Source organism: Linepithema humile, chromosome 1 (genome assembly GCF_040581485.1).
Source record: "Linepithema humile isolate Giens D197 chromosome 1, Lhum_UNIL_v1.0, whole genome shotgun sequence".
In the NCBI taxonomy this organism is placed as follows: Eukaryota; Metazoa; Arthropoda; class Insecta; order Hymenoptera; family Formicidae; genus Linepithema; species Linepithema humile.
In genome coordinates this window covers 27,381,955-27,400,224 of record NC_090128.1, presented here as the reverse complement: position 1 = coordinate 27,400,224, position 18,270 = coordinate 27,381,955, and the positions used below count along the sequence as shown (strand labels likewise).

The 18,270-nt window shown below is 38.2% G+C and overlaps 1 protein-coding gene across 6 annotated transcripts in view; it reads right to left on the bottom strand.

Annotated features, from left to right (window-relative positions):
- The window catches only part of Myb (proto-oncogene like protein Myb), a 29,852-nt gene that overhangs the window by 8,526 nt on the left and 3,056 nt on the right, over positions 1 to 18,270 (bottom strand). Inside the window, exon 1 of one of the 6 annotated variants that reach the window (XM_012360950.2) lies at positions 12,913 to 13,724. The exons of 4 other annotated variants lie outside the window; for them this stretch is intronic. In XM_012360950.2, the coding sequence (XP_012216373.1) occupies positions 12,913 to 13,019 (107 nt within the window). In that variant the 5' untranslated portion in view covers positions 13,020 to 13,724. Of the gene's footprint in view, positions 1 to 12,912; positions 13,725 to 18,270 lie in introns of those variants that run through there. One more of the 6 variants, XM_012360951.2, reaches the window with a different exon arrangement.

Below are 18,270 nucleotides of genomic sequence, written 5' to 3'. Positions count from 1 at the left end.
ATTTTGGAACTTCCTGTCACGTTCGTCCGCGAGTAATTGAAGTGCTTCCTTTTTAAATTTCTGCATCCTCCGCACATTCTCTCAATCGTCCCCCTCAATCTCGAAAGTTTTTATCTAAGATGAGAGAGTGTAAAATACACAAAAAAAAAAACAAGAGCGCGTTGGAATTTTTATTTAGCTTAATTAGATAATTAGCCAGAATTCTATCAATTATATCGAAATTTTAGAAATGGAATGCTCATTTTATCGAGACGAGTCTCCGAGATTGCCTGGCTGTTTTTGAATAATAATGCATCCGAGAACAGAAGGCAACATCGAACGCTCCTCTGCATGTACCGTGCAATCTGCCTCACCCTCGCTTTTTCCCCTTTCCTTCTCGCCCCTAACAGCTGCATATGGGGAGAGTCCAGGGTGAGCGACTGAGGATATAGTTAGCTATGCAACGATAGAGTATTCGCGAAGCACGGGTGTACGCGCGTGTTGTAAACATATGTGTACCGCAGATGGCCCGCGGTCCTGTCGTTCCTATTGCTTTTATAGCAGCATCGATCAAGATGCTTTTACCTCTAATGCCTATTTCAATTATAGATCTATTATAAAAATGTCGCATGAGTAAATAAAAATGTCATTTATCATGCCAGAAAAAAATCAAGATGCCATATGTATAAGAATATTTTTTGCTTTTCATAGAAATAATATATTTGCGGTCTAGAAAATAATTTTTGGCAAAAGTAGTTATGCAAAAATAACGCAGTCTTCTTTTGATATGCAGAATTAAACTTTGTTACAGAAAAAAAAGTTAAAAAAATCTAATGCACATCATAATATGCAAAGCATTGTGTAAGTCTAATGCGACTGTAATATATTTCAAGCGCCACATACTTGCTACAACATCATGGTTGTAGACGATACGCGAGATGAAATTACGTCATCACGAGCGGTTCAACACCACGGAATGCAAATAGGCTAAAACGACACCACTCTCGTTTAATTACATTCGAAGAAAGAACTTCTTTCAGAGCGGCGCCATCGCCGATTTGGACGCACAACAAACTAATTTCTGAACAATATTAATTACGACAAAAATAAATAAAAAAAAAACCTTTTTTATCAAATATATCATATTAATCGTCTGTATTTATAAATTGACCCACAATGCACGAAACAATAATTAATATGTTAATCACATGCACTAACAGATGTCGATAATAGGGGGGGGGGGGGGGGGGTGACCTGCTTTAATGCATTTTTTACCAAGATTCTTGAAACGGATCCAGCCAAATTGATTTTTTTTAACTTGGAAAGGGGGGGGGGTTTAACCTCCCCCCCTCCCTAGGATCCGCTAGTGATCACATGTCTCGACTAATGATTATAATCGACTTTTTATACGCGATAGATATTGATATCATCATGCAATTTTTAACACGAAGACCGTCCCTCTGCAGATGCATGTATGTTTAATACTGATACGAAGCAAAACGTCTCGAGAATATTTAAAAGTCTCTAAGGTGCATTGCAAAAAGGTAGAAAGGGAGTGCCGTTGCAATGGAATGTGTCGAAACAAAGGATCGATGCAATCAGTAATTTCTATCAGAATAACAATATTGAGGAACGAATAACAGTTTTCGATATTTATATCTTCAGGATTTAATATAAATTATTTCTAACTATATATAATTTTTTTTCACGTGATGATCAAAACTTATCTCACAGCAAAATGCAGAGTTAAAAATAAAGAAGATGATCTCAACCTTTTTTGAATAACAGTAATAAGTCAAGCGACGATTTTTTACAGATAAATATAAAAAGATATTTATATATCTATAGAAATCCTGATATATCCTGAAATTTATATACACACGATTGTAACATCGCTATCGGAATTTTACGTAATTATCATTCATTATTATTTATGAAAACAACACGTCGAGTCGGAGATGTGCCGAATTAACACACGGACGGAACAAGTCGTCGACAAGTTACGTAAAGGCTTTTGCCTTCGGAGAATCTCTAACGGTCGCGACATCCTTGAAATTAAATCCTTCCAGCACGTGCGGCATGCCAAAGGACTTCCTTGGCATTTCTCATTCGCGAAAACACATTGGCATAATAACGGCTTCGACATATGAATGAACATGATCGCTGTCCAGAATGAAAGAAATAGTAAAGCGGAATTGTTGAAAGTGAGATTTTAATGAATAAATCAGGAGGAAGAAAATCGAAAATAAGTATAAAAAACAATCCTTAAAATAAAAAATCATACGAATAATAAAAAAATACTAACATAAAATATTAATTTCAAAATGTTAATTAAAAACTATATGTTACACACGTAAGCGCAAACTTAAGTTTATACTCAAGTAAATAATTCATAAAGCTTAAAGAATGCTGCATTACGAGTCCATGCAAGAATAAATTATTTCAGTAAGGATTAATTAATCAATGATTATATCAGATGCATATCTTCTAAAATGCTTTTTTTTAACAAAAGTAATTATATCTTGAACTGCATAATTAAATTGTGTAATTTATAAACTGCGAATCAATATAATGTGCATATGTGAAAAGTTTTATAATAATAATCATTGAGAATTCGAAGCCTCGTATAAATACAAGCTGAATAATATATTGGTTAGGAATGAAGTGATCCTTGAATGCCTATTAATCAATTTCGGTCGGCAAGAAGGGTGTAAGTGGAAGCAAAAAACGAACGCGACAAAGTTTGAAAAAAATTCAAGAGATGTCCAATCAAAAGAAAAAAATTTATAGGAACAGTATATAAGAAACTAAATAAAAATATACGTACATATGTAAAATAAAAAGTAGATGTTAAATAGTTATGTGAGTTTTACATAATTAATTATAAATATTTAAAACATTTTTTACAATCAGAAATTTCAGCAAAATTAAAAAATCGAATTTTTGTGACTGAAAAAAAACTTTCACTGCGTTGGACTTTCCATGAGGCCGGACAATAGTTACGTTAGTCAATAAATGGTGAAATAGCTGGAGAAAATCTTTTGTTTCAACAATAAATGGTGACAACATATTAAAATGTAACAAATTAGACGAAAAAATGAAAAAAGATAATAAAATGGAAACTGAAAAAAACACTCACTTCAACAAATTGTCAACCGCAAAATTCAGGTAAATTTATAGGTAGCTTTTACTTGAAAGACGACACATAGAAGCAGGTGCCACTAACAGCTGCTTGTGTGTGTGTGCGTCTAGGAAGGTGAACGGCATGTCCGTCTCTTTGCCGTCAGACAAAAATTATGGACTCTTGTTTATAGCTTTACAGCCAATACAAAGCGTATGAAAAGCGTTAACACGTAACATGACATATATGTATATTATAGGGCGTAAACTTGGAACATGGTTTACATGTCAGGGCACTGCATTTACGACACAAATTTTAGACTTGGTGTAAATGCAAGATAGTTAATTATGAGCGAAATATCTGTTGTATATACCTTAATTTTATATATTAGATTTTATTGTATTTATTAATAATAATGTTGAAGGCGATGCGATCGAGAATATAATAAAATGGATAGCTTTTCACATTTCCGCTCGCAGAGGCAAATTAAACGCCCAAGCGAACACGTGTGAGAATGATTTGTAGGGCAAACACGGACGCCACTAAATATTAGAGACAATAAAACGACATCACGCCGTCGGCCGATCTGACTTTTCGTGAGAACGGGAGAGGAAGTCATGGCCATGCGTGCTCGAGGTATGGACATCTGCCGAAGTTCCGAACTTTCCCCTCTTTTTCATGCGCGCTTCTTCCGTTCACGTTCGGCGCTCACGCGTTCAATTCGCCTTTACGACACCGGGCGCCCTTAGCTCGTCTTCCTTCCTTCGTTACTTTCTTGCTTCCGCTTATTGCGCGTCACGCAACAATAAGGTCAAAGCGTTGCTTTACAGCCCTTGAGTACGTACAAAAGCCACCGGCGGAGATCAGGAATTACGATTTGAACGAAATAAACTTTATATACGAAGTTATGACGGTGATCCTCGCTCGTAAAGTTAATCCTTTATGACAGTGCTCGGAATTAGTCTGAACATTTCAGCCGATTTCCGTGGTATACGCCTCCTTTCCTCTCCTTACCGCGCGCGCCGCAGCCGCTAGGGCCAGCGCCGCCGAGCGTTAGGAGCGACACTATCTGATTATGAGTGGGTTCTTTTCCCTATTTATTAAAATTTTAAAAAATGTATTAAAATTTATTAAAAATAAATTTTTTATTTTTAAATTTATTAAGTGGAAATATTTCAATAGATTTCCACGTCACCCATGAGATACTAATGCTGACGCGTTTTTTTTTTAAATGGTTTCCCCCGTAGACCTATTCCACTAAAGATAAAAATAAATTCTTAATTTAAAAAAAAATATATATAAAAGAGATTTTCTTAATTAGATTTTCTTAGCCTTTTATGAGAATGAACAATTGATGCAATAATATAGATAGAAACCACTTTTTGAAAAACGTGTCAGTATTAGTACCTCATGGGTGACGTAGAAATCTATTGAAATATTTCCACTTAATAAATTTAAAAAAAAATTTATTTTTAATAAATTTTTTTAAATTTTAATAAATAGGGAGAAGAACCTACTCATAGAACCTAATCAGATAGTGCCGCTCCTAACGCTCGGCGGCGCTGGCCGTAGCGGCTGCAACGCGCGCGGTAAGGAGAGGAAAGGAGGCGTATACCACGGAAATCGACTGAAATGTTCAGACTAATTCCGAGCACTGCTTTATGAAATAAATTGATTTAATGGTTTAATGAATTTTTTCTTCATGTCAAATTATTTTTTTCTTTGCACTCAGAACGCTTTCTCTCATAATAAAAATACATGATGTATAAAAATAATAAATAATAATAAAAATAATAAATAACGGCGAATCGAAGCAAATATAGACTCCACAACAAATTCATATAAAAATTTCAAATTATTTAAGTTCTTTTGCGCCGTTCTTGGCTTTTTACTGTGTCATCTTCTTCATGATCATCATTTTTTGCAAGGCTGTCGCGTGATAACGACATTTGCATTTTATCAAGCAGATTGCTCGAAATGTATAAGACCCTCCGTGTACCGTTATATCCTCAGTACGTGTAACAGGACAAAATATTGGGTCAACGCAAATATAGATCCCGCCGCCACTCTGGTCGCGTGCGACGCCCGCAACACAATTGATCCTTTCGTCAATTTTCCAATGTCCGGGGGACCAGGTGTATATAACCAGGGAGTGTACGTTCACGACTGGCGTCAGCTGCTTCCCCGCTAAGTCCCACCCCCTCACCACGGTCCGCGATTACCCAAGATACCGGCGCTTATGACAACACGCACCCCCCGAACCTTGGCGTCATAGAATACCCGATGACACGAGGTCGTCACGTGCTTATATGCCTACTGCTGTCGTTTCATGCATTTGTTTTTATTTTTTAGAATTTGTGTCATTCATGAAAAGACAGACGGGCCTCCTGTATTCTGCACACATGCATTATCATTGATTATTGATGTCAAAACGCAATGCATAAAATAGTAATAGAATATATAAAATTATATAATACTGTGTTTGATGAAGTCATTTGTGTAGAAATTTAATTTTTAATTTTTCGTATTTTAACCATTTTTATGACCTTATATATTTAATTAATAGAATAAAAAGTTTCTGTTCTATTGATTATTATATCATTTGATAATTATCTTAATTACGTCGCATAACAATTATGACATGTTACAGAGATCTTGTTTATATTATGTAGAATAGAATGCTATCTTCATTTATAAAGAGTAAAGACAAAAAGATAAATAAAAATGTAAATAAAAAAAACAATCAAGAAAACTCATTGCGAGCATAAGAATTAGAAAGTAAAATCTAATTTTAAAAAGTACACGAATTCTAATCGACGCAAATATCGTTAAATATTACGTTACCGGTGAGTAACATTTTGGATGACGTAACTATTATCTGGCTTAATAAAAGAAAGAAGATATAAATCATCATTACTAATTAACAGAAGATATTACTAAATCGTTTTCAAAATACATAATTAAGCATACGCGTACATGTTCAATATTCAAAATTCCAAATCTCATTTTTGATTCTATCATAAAAATTTCATATCGAGAAACCAAACTTCCTTTTCATTTTAATGATTCCTTTCGTTGCCACGAATCTGGCGGATCTCGTGATTGAATAAATATAAGATTATTGACATCACAAAACCTGTCTGAATTAATTTTTAAGTCTTTTTTAACCGAGATTCAAGAATCACCAACTAATAATTTCACCTAATAATTTATATCTAAAAATTAAGAAATGTAATTAATAGCTCATGAAACGAATGAAACGCGATATTGCTCTTCATTCAACGTTAAATAAATGTAAGGATTATCTCCGCGCGCAAATATTGAAACCCCGCTGAGAAAACGGAGAGAAAAGCGTATCCAATTTTCTCTCAATCGACTCCAAATTACTGGAAGAAGACTCGTTGATGAAGGAGAGAAGATTCTAGCGAGCGTTCCGCGCACAAGATATTTTAATGAGGCCGCTATCCGTGAAGGATCATCGCTCGGCGCAGTGAGGCCAAGGGGCGCGATAGGCTCCAAGATGGATTCGCGCGACGGTTCGGACGCGCATGGCGCGAGTACGGGGTAAGTGGGATAGGTGGGTATGTACGTGCACGTCTATCTACATGTGTACTTATATACACGCGACGCGTACGGGCAGCCAGCCAGCGACATCAGGGTGGAAGTCTTTACCGAAAGACATCTGGCTACCACCTGCCTCGATGCCCTCGCACACACTCGCTCCATCAAACTTCCCCATAATAGAACGCTCCCGGAGCAGCCGCGCGCACCCGCTCTCATATGACGCGTGCACGTGTGAAGAGTGTGCCGGCGATGTGTGTGCATCGTGACCGTGTGACTCATACGGTACGATGTGTGGGCATGTGCGTACGCGCCGACAGTAATCGAGTGATCGCGCTCCTCTCGTACCCGCCGGAGCTGAACTAAAAATACAGGTTTGCCCGATATATAAATGAGAGTGTTTTTCCTTTTCACGCTAATGGCGCGTCGGAAATTAAATATTCATCCGTGACCGTGTAAACAATCCGCCGTATAATGCCGTTAATAAAAGTATCTATTTCAATGTCGAATCCACTTTATCGCTGCGCCGGCCTGAAAAATAGACGCGCTAATAAAAAACCGGTTGTCGGTGAATGAACCACCGAAGTTACATTTATTTCCATTGCAAAGACAATATGATCGTGTCTTGCACAGATTTAGATTTATTTATTTTCAAAGTAAATAGTGAACTCTGGTTCATCAGCAACACGTGATATCGCTGCTTTTAATCTTAATATAGAATAAATTTCATCGACATTTCATTTGTCATGTAAAAAGTTAGAAGAATTAAAAAATTCAAATAATAAGTTTTTACTTGATAGGAGAATTAATTTATATTTCTCTCTATTTTTAAGCTCCTCAGATATATTAACCGGTCATTCACTGATGCATCTACTTTGATATTCTCACTAATACATGCGCGCGATGCGCGTCTGTTAGACGAAGGGAAACTCCGTCATCCCCCCGTGAAAAAAAAAAAAGGCGGGAAGGCCCCTTGGCAATGTGCTCGCACGCGCATTTCATCCCTCTTATTGGCCAAGGTGCGCCTCGTCGCTGTACACCACGCCTTTTTACCCCCGTGCCCATTGCGAGGCGATTGTACATCGGACGAGCCACCCGGTGCCCGTTCCCATGACAAGTGCGATGGGTATTTTCACTCGTGAATCTTTAATTCCACCGTGGGAATGGAGTCTAACATCGGGCGGAGATCCGCGCATATTGCGACTATGCGCCGTATATGGCCCGTGATCCGATTAGATTACATCTTCCGCAATCGAGACACAACGCGGTCCTTTGTACGGTCACGTTAAGCGGGAGGAATATGCATGAAAACTGTCGAGTCCAAGTCTGATTCCGCAGTGCGATAGATTTTTACTGTGCAATATGCAACGGGAGATTAGGGCAAGCTGTTTAGGGCAAGAAGGAAGAAAAACATACAACGCGAAATAAAACATAGCCAAGATGCAATAATAATTATAAAAAGCAATTGCCCATCTAGAAAGGAAGACTAACTTCGCGAATTATTCTTATATCTCACCGCGTTTTAATGTCGAACACCACGACAAATCAATTGCGAATCTAATACGATAAAACGCACAACGTCCCGTGGAACGCCGAAAATTGATACGGTGCTCTAGACAAGATTATTTCGAAGCGCTCTTAGCCGGAGAGCAGATGCTGAAAATCAAGTTCGCCCTTGCAGCCCGCCGATCAGCATCGCCGACCCCAAGTGCGCTAAATCGATATCGAAAATAATGAAAAGGAAAGAAGAACGGGCTGCGAGAGCAGTCGAAGGGCCGCGGTCCGTCCCATCTTGAAAGAAGTCTCCTCAAGGGGCCCGGTCGCGAATCTCGTCGGCAACCCCCTTCGAAATTTGTTATTTGACGTTTTAGGGTGGCTTTTTCTGGTCGCCCTACATAGCCCGATTCGGTGGAGTTTTAGGGTAACGACCGGCAGCTGTCCAGACGTCCCGACGCAATTCAGTTTTAAATTCCGTTGTAAAACTTGAGAAACTTAATGCCCGAGAGCGATACAACGCGCCCGGGCTCTATATTGAGAGGAGCGTCCCTTCGTGTACATTAACTTCAATTCTAATGACTGTGAATAACTCACTGATCTCACGGACACTGGTGTTCCCGCGTGAATCCCGAGAATGGCTAGAGGAGAGCTCTCCGCTGAGAGACCACACGTGACGCGAGTACAAAGATGCACGATCTATTTATATGGATATCCCGGCGAGCGAAACCGATGTGTTTAATAAGAATTTACAAAATCTTACGAAAGTAATGTCAAAACTTCGTCACGACATTTATCGTTAAAGTGTGTCAAAGCGATATCGAGAAAACTCTATTCTCTTATAAATCAGAATTAATTAAAAATATAATTTTTTCCTAAATTTTAAATTAAAAATAATTGCAGATAAAAATTGCGAAAATAGGTCAAGCAAATATATTCTCGTACATAATTCAACGATTATATAATAATCGATAATAAATAAACGAAAATCCATCAGAAATCGAGCCATTTGTTTTGGGAAGGAATAAGTATTGAATGGATATTCTTGCCTCGTGGCTACGACTTCGACTCACACCACGTAGAAATTTACAGAGAATTGAAAGACAGCGGATCTCAAAAGCATGCCTCGAGTCTGCTCCCAGTGACCATTCATGAACAACTTCGTGTTTTTTTTTTGTTTGCGAAGTCTTCCACTCGTCAATTTTATGCTTGTCCTATGCTAATATATAACTTTCTCAAGGTACTCGGTTTGAAAATTAACGATATTTCTAAGATTTTGACTAAATGTGAGATCTTGGAATTGCAAGAATGTGACTGTACGACCGCCGTTTGCCAGATAATATTTTTATGTGAATTGTTATGTTAATCCATGAGAACTTTCTTTTCTAAATAAATTTTACTAGATTTTGATTTTATTATATTTCCAAACTCCCTTTTAACTAATAGAATAAAAATTAAAATATAAAATAAATATACTTAAAATATATTTAATATATTTAAGCTAAATAAACAATGTTTATTTCGTTTTTTTCTTTGCTCACTGCTGAACGAGAGTTAAACACATGCTTTTCACCACGTGAAATTATCAAATCGTAACACGAAGTGTTACTTTTATATTTTTGTATTAGATTTGTAATGAACAATAGTTTTGGAGTAAATGCAAAAAAAAATCACGAGGAAGTGAGTATTGCAGCATCGCGAAATCGATCCTCATTAAAATTAAAAAAATTCAAAACTTTGAACAAAAGATCCAAATATATGTTTCGGCAGGGCCAAGTCAAAAAAGTGAGAGGTACAAAATAAACGACGTAAAAATTCCCAGCACGATCGTTCCGAAAACCGGGTTTAAATCTCCTTAAGCAACCTAGCCTCCTCGCTCCCTCTTTTTGTCTTGCTGTAGACCTGCTACGGACCGGCCGAGAAGAATTATCGTTTCATCGTTTCCTTTAATTCTGAGCACTCCGAGTGACTAGCGACGACTGAAAAGTACGGTATGATTATGAACGATAGTCATCACAGAAGAGGGACAAGCACGATGCGACTGACCATGAAGAACGAAAGCCCAGCTTTCTTGTCTGACGGCCATCCCGCCTGTTGAGACGCACTACGTTTTCCCCGCTACCTGGGGACCGGATATTCCGGCCTAACTCAAACAAGTCCCCACGAATATTACCTTGTTCTCTTTTCCTATCTCGGCATACCAAACGTGAGGATATTTCAATGGAAACAACTGCAATTGTTAAAAGAGCTGTGCCTTTGAACGATGCGGCGTCTGCAGAATTTAACATAGAATCTCGATACTGACAAAGTTGGTTCACAAAATATTTAGGATCTTTTAAATTCTTCCCTTTAAGTTCTTTTACACTTTCCCTTTAAATGCTTGTTTTCTCTCTTTTTTTTTAAATGCTTATATTTTTCTTATAAATATTTTTTTGCATATCTCTTTTCTTTTGTATTCTCGCGCGAGAAACAGACAATCTACGTAAAATCTATACCATTCGCATGAATAGCCATGTGAGAATGGAGACTGCCAGGAAAATCCATGAGCAATCCATTATCAAGCATAAAAAGAAGAAAGAAAATTGCTTTCTGACCGTATACTTAGCGTGTTAAATAATAGAAAGTGAAATATAATAGAAAGTTTTTTTTAGCATTCTAGAGCTTAGAAAGAGCTTAGAAATAGTTGCACGCAGAGACCGCCCACCAATAATTTTTTCAAATTACTCAAATCTTATATCTGTTTAAATTATTAGAATCAACATTATGCTGTTCAAATTTTTTTTCTTATTTTACGCCAAACATTGTAAATAAATATTTTAAAAAATTGCACAGGCAGTCGGAATTTCTTCTCATTAATTTTCGAGCAGTTAGCGTTTAAAAATTAAAGAACCGTTGCGAATCAAGTTTCACGGAAACAAAACTTTAATTTTTTATTATTGGTAAAAAATTTATACATTTGCATGTAGTTACGAAAATAAAAAAGTCGCGATAAGTTATCATTTTTATTTCGCTCAAAAAAAAACTCGTTGAATTAAATTAATTAAACTGATGAAAGAATTTTTGTTTGAAAGAATATCCGGTATTTTGAATTGTAAAAACCGTGTATATGCAACTTCCCTATGATATATGCTGTATCATCAAATATTCATAAGATACTAATTAAATGTGTTACCTAACAGATATTCGAGAGATATTAATCGTATTCTTATAAATATAAATTGCACGAGAATCACTTTTAAAGCTTTTAAAGCATTTCATTGCAGCCGTATTCTAATTATTCATTTACAAATGATAGACAATTTACGACGTATCATAGTTATTGACGGCGATAAGAATTTAAAGAGAAAAGTATTGTACATTATGCTAAAGGTAATGATTTTTAAAAATATTTAAAGAATGCTTTTGAGATAGAAAATCGAAATATATGGAGATAAAACTTTAAATTTCAATTTTCATAAAAACAAAATAAAATATGTACTTAATAGTCGCTCTTAAAAAGTAATTAAATAAATAAATCTACGAGTGCCTTAACAAAGTTTGGACATTTGCTATTTTAGAACACAACTTCGATGTAAATGCTAAATAGCCGAATAATGTGCTTATACGCTCAATTAATTATGAATAACCAAGTTGAACTGAAGAAAATAAAAATACCAACAATATCACAAAAGCATATTGTATAAACACAAGAAACAAAGTAACACGACGACCTCGTTTGTCTCTTCTGTATTTCCTTCTATTGCGAATATTTAACTAAATTATATTGTAATATTGAGTCTTTCTAAATACTAACAGCATCGCATAATGAAAGAAAGCTCGCTCTAAGATCGGTGTTTCACAATCTCTTCTCCACGATAACGCCGCATCCTTTGATATCAACATTGCGTATACTTCCGCTGTTGGAATGCCGCGTATATCCCCTTCTTACATCCGCACGCGATATCACCGACACGGCCACACAATATAACTCTCTCAATTGAATATTTAAGAGACTGTCAGAGCATGCTGTATGTAACTCCTAACTAATAATTAAATAATAAAAAGTCCCTTAAACTTTACTTCCTTTTTAAATTTTTGTCGGTTGTTTTGAACGTAAATTTTAATAATTTAAGATAACAAAATCTTCTGTTCCGATTGCGCTTACATTCAATGCAAGATTTAAAAATTTTGGAAATAATATATCTAGAGTTACGGTATTTAAAAAATAAGGATAAATCTCTCGGAGAAATAAAGTATAAATCCGAATAGTGTTTTTATTTCAAAATAATAATGTCGCCGTAATAATAAATTTTTATCGTTTTAAAAAAATTTTTTAAATGCAAGCTGAAGATTCGAATTTAAAAAATCGAAACAAATGAGAAGTCGCAAAATTACACACGAAACATTTAAAACTCCACCTAGAAAGATAATCAAAACACATGGGTTATTTTCATTACAAATAATCCTCGATAGCCACAGATATTAAATCGACAGCTTTTAAATGTCAATGTGTTTCATTTAAATACGGATATTTAACTTTAAGAAATATAGCTTCAAATTACTAAAGTCTTAAAAATTGTACATCAGATATTCTCAACAAACATATTTTATTTGTAAGTTTATGAACCGCTGTGTCCTTATCGCATTATACAGACGCATGAAATGTTGTAAATAAGCTACAAGTATATTTACTGATATTTAGAAAAAGTATCATTTTTACGAAAGTAAATAAGTGGATGAACGCGCGCGTTGGCAAATTTTTACAGACAATTACTTACGCCTCTGTGGCCGGTGGTGAGTAAAAGGACGATTGATAGGCCGCGATTTCTACGCTGTTACTCGGCAATCCATTCGGCACGAGCAATCCATTCGATATCATATCCATTATAGGCGACGCACGATTCCCTCGGGAAGACGGGCGGCGGGGCGGACGGGACGAGAGTCAAAAGAGCGGGAAATGTATCCGGGTGGCGCGGACTCGGCGATAAATGAATCTCCCGACGCTTTCGCGAATGCACAAACACTTCGAATTTAAGAGCACTGCCGTACGCACGAAACAAACGAGCGTTTCATCGCACCTACGTCTCCGTCTCCGGAGAAATGCCTAATGATGCGGCGGGAGAAGCTGCTACACGGCCATGTTTACGACCTCCCTCTTACCTTCTCCGGCCTGGCGTCACTCGGCTTGCCTGGCGCGTTTCTTACAAGCGTCAGAGCACAGCGAGCATTCCGCCTCTATTTTTTTTTTCTATATCCTTACGCTTTCCCTACCGCAATGTCACCGTGCAGCTTTTGTCCGAATCGTCGGTCGGAGAAATCGCTGTTATCAATCGATTCCCGACGCGTTTAACGCGAGGGGGGTAACGCGTGCGTCGCGATGCTTGCACGCGCGCCGACGACGAGGTGAGGGATCGCTCGTCGCCTGAGAGTACCACGTGGGTGTATGCTGTATTATGCGCTAAAACATCTTCGCTTTCTGAAAAACTATCTGAAAGCTAACTACACCGCGCGGCAGCGCTAGAGGGTACGCAAGAGACGTGTCGCGCGGGACCGGACCGTCCGCCTCTCTGAACGGCTGTTGGGTTCAAACTGCTAATCGAGGGGCTCCCGACGCTGGAAGGTCTAACGCTGGATTCCGTGGGGAAAAGTAAGGGGGAAGAGTTGCCAGCGACCCCAGGGAGGAAGAGAAAGAGAGAAGGGAGAGACCAAGAGAACCGGGATCTCGACTCGTAGAGGCACGCAGGGTGCGGCGGAGCGGAGGCGCCGGTCGTTCCTACAAGCCGTATGCATTGGCTTTGCGATCGTGTGTACATGCACGAGGGAATCGGCCGTAAACGATCAACCGGGAAGAAGCGGCAATACGATGCGACGCGACGCGACACGACCGCGGCTTAACGCACGTGTGGAATAACAATCGAAGCGATAGTTGAAAAGAGAATTGATAAGAGAACCGTGAGAAAAATCCACTTTGTCGACACTTAAGAGCGAACTTTTGATACCACATATTTCCTAGAAGGAGCAAATTAGATACCATGAAATTAATTAACCAAAATGGCAAACTGACTATCTTTTAGCCTACAATTATGAATTGCAAAATGTTTTACGATATATTTTATATAATATATGATTAAATATGATTATTTGCCATAGTTTGAAAATCACTGTCATTTCCTGAATTATTTTAAAAGCTTTAAAATAATTCTTTTTAATGCCTGTTAAAACACAGTAAAATATTGTTATGTTGTTTAATAGATCAAATAATTTGTAATAAATTATTTCATGCGTTGTATATTTTTCTCTCGGTAAATACGACGCCTAAAAACGTGAAAGAATTGTACGCTTTGACCGTGGCGGTGGTTTTTAAAACAAAAGGAGCGCTTTGTTTGTGGGAATGTGCTTTAATAGCGGCGCATACCTGGCAGACTCGATGCGTGCCTAAAGTTCGGGTTACACCTACATTGCCGCTCACAAAAATTTCGATGTGTAAATTACAGAATAAATATAAGAAAAAAGGTAATTAGCGTTAATGGGGTGAGTAAATATTTTATGACATAAGATACGACTTGGTTTCATAATTAATTAACGCCAGTTACGATATAAACTCTTCTTAATGTCATTATCAAAATGACATTTACTTATATAAAATAACATTTAAAGACCAGTAAAAAGATCTAGTCATTTGAATATTGAGATTTGCTAGATTTTGCATAATTTATTACAGCATGAACAAGACCTTAAGTTGCTTAACTCGTGGACGAGCGGTACAGTGAGAAAAATAAGCAAGGAGGAGGAAGATGAGAAGAAAGAGAGTCGGAAGAAAGAAAAGAGACGAGGAGGAGGCGCGGAGATTGCGGCAACGTCGACGAGGAAAAAGAACGTGAGAAAGACGAGGAAATGAGAGGAAGGGTTGCGGAAAGGTCTCGGCGTGGTATCGGCGGCCGTTGTGTTCTGGAAACTAATCGACTCCTTGACGAATCGCGGCGAAGGAATTGCAAATCGATCGCGCAAAATCATCGTGGATCCTTTCCTCCGGATCACGCTTCGAAGAATGCCAAGGATAGAAAATGTAGTAGAATTTCGGTGAATCCGAGCTCTTTCTTCGAAACGTAAATCAAACTCGCAAAAGAATACTAATAATAAAACCTTTAAAATTTTTTCTTTCTACCTGTAATAGAAATAACATCACAGCTCTGTAATCATAAAGAAATCCAATGTCACATAAAAAAAACCTAGGTTGACAATCCCATTAAAATATCTCGCTAGTATATTAGTTTCTCTAAAAAACACGCAAAAATTTGTGCAAATAATATAATCGGAAGAAATCTGGCGGCCGAAAAAGGACGTCGCAAAAGAAGCTATGTCGCGTGACTCGTTTCGGAGAGCTCGTTTCGAAATTGAGAGCGGCATATGTCGAAGTTGAAAGAATATGCAAAATCTGTAAGAAAGGACTTCCTGCGCAACATGTATGAAACCACGAGAACGAAGCGCGCGGGCACACGTTGGGTAACATTCTCCACGGCCGATTCCGAGAAGAATATGAAGAGACGTCGCGATGCGAGAGAGGAGCGAAGGATCGAAGAAGATCGACGCGCGCACAGGTACACAGGTTTGCGGTGATACGGTCGGCGGATGCACAGGTCGTTCCGTGATACGGACAGGTTTTTCTCAACGGAGCACATGGAGGCCATGCCGCCTTCCGGGTTCTCAATTCAGAACGTGGCCCGGCACTAAGAACTCGCCAGCAGACCACCCGTGCCCGAAAAAAGGATATTTTTCGAATAATAGAAAATTGTCTTCCATTGTTTCGAAAATTGCCTGCGAATTTCCTGCTGTTTTTTTAAAACAAATGCGACACAAAGGCTGAAGAATTTCAACTTTCGATTTGTTTTATCTTTCTAGATCTATCTTTCTATCTTTCTAGAACTTTCTAGATCTTTCTATTCATCATTCGATTTTCAAAGCATTATAATGTTAGCTTTTAGCTTTCCTATATTAATTATTTGATCAATTAAATTATTATTCAAAGAATTTTTTTTTCTCTCATCTCTTTCGAGAGTAATAACTTCTCTCTTGCCCTCGCGCGTATCACAATTCTTGGACCGCTTTCTGTACAGTCGAATGATTGCAACTCAAAATCTGATCATCCTGAATCAACTTGTGTTGTGCAGTAACCCCGTAATTTGGAACGCTTTAATGCCCAGTGCGTCCGCAAATCGCCGAAGTTAATCAGCGGTGAAACGCGACCAAAGTATCGAAACGGGACTCTGCCAACCGGTATCAAAGCGTGCAAAGCAAAGGCGAAAATGCAGTGTTCGAAATCTGCTGAGACTCTTGCAACATTTCAAAAATAATTCACGTGTGAAATGCGTATTCTATTAATTATTCTGATGAGAAAAAATATCATCACGTACTATCAGGCAACCAATAAAGTGCGGTCTTGCTGATAATAAATTTCGCGAAAATTCGCACGAACTCTGTTGATTATCTGATAATCATCGAAAATTGTATATTGACTCAACATTCGAGTAAATATGTGCGCGTAAATATTATTTGACATTGCTCCGATCTCATAGCGAAATATAAATGTAGTTGATTTTAAATAACAAAAGAAATAATAATGTTAGCACTGCTACATGCAATGCTCTCCGCATTAATTGCAAGCCTGTACTGTCGTTTCTATCGTTATTTGGTTAATTAAAACTTTAGTACTTTTAGTTCTGTTGTTCAGTAGATACTCAAAACGCGAATTCAACATTAAATTTCTCATATTTATTCGAAAAGATTAAGACTGTACGAATAATTACGCTGATAAAAAATCATTTATGCGACGTAAGCGGCAAGAAAATTATATGTCTGCATTTTTTTGCGGTTTTCTTGCCACGTCACAATCGCGAATACCGCAAATGCAAATATCTCGGACGCGATAGAGTTCATGCATCTTGCCGGACTACGAATTTGTACGCGGGGCCGGCGTATGAACTTAAAGAGCCACATGCGCCGTGCGTCGCCGGGTGTCGATCCCTGCCCTACACACTCTCGAACCGCCGTGCATTGAATAGCGGCGGCGCATCCACGGGTGAAAGAGATGGGGCCCAAAGCAGGAGGGTTCGTTCGCCGCTCGCTCGCCTCTGTTCCTATGAACGAAGCAGCTGTCTCCGCGTTTGTTTCCGCGCGCGCACGAGATGACCGCCGACGTCGCCGACGACACCGAGGTCAATTTCGTCGAGCATTCCTCCATTTACGCGAATCTCCGTATCCCGCGTACAAAAGCTTTGAATTAATTCATTATGATTTTTTTTAAACAAAAATTTTATGATTAATATGATTCTTTTACTGATTTGTTATTATTTAATAATTCTGTAGGAGTTTGAAATCTTCAAGATAAAAAATAATTTTGGGAAGTTAATACAAATTACCAGATTAAAATTCATTAGCATACTTAGACCCTTCGTTGCTGCTCCGTTAAAATTTATTTGACCCACTTTTTATTTAAACCACAATTACACTGCAAACATCGTTCTAGTATCTTTTTTTGGAAACTTAATGATTTTGTTAATCTTTTATTTTTAAATAAATATTTGTATAAGAGGAGAAAAATATATTTCATTGAAAAGATGCCTGACCACATGCCCTTGGATGTTAAATGTCTACAGGAAATGAACAGAGCAGCGAGATTAAGGGTACAATCTTCGAATCGTATTATGCAAATATGAGCGTGTGGAGCGCGAATAGACAAGCGTAGCAAGCGGGAAGAGTACGGGGGGACGTGGGAGGTGTAGAAGGGCGCGAACAGGCACGAACAGGGCACGGCAGGGCGGCAGGCACACAAGGGCGTGCGCGACGTGTTTTGCGACTACGAGAGGAGAGACTAGCGAGACCAGCAGGCGATCCACGCGAATTGTCTGTTTGTCCTCGTCTGGCAGTTGCCATGCGGGGCACTGGAGCCCGCGGGTTGACGTCACCCTATCTCCCAACGGGCAACTTAATATTGATAAGTGGAAGCGTGTAGCGTTCCGGGACGAAGAAACCGCTTTGTTAGCCGGGAACCTTAGGGTACACGCGTCAATGAATATATCACGTGGTAGAAATAAAAGCGCGTCGCCTGACATGCTACCATAGCTTAATAGTGATGCTGT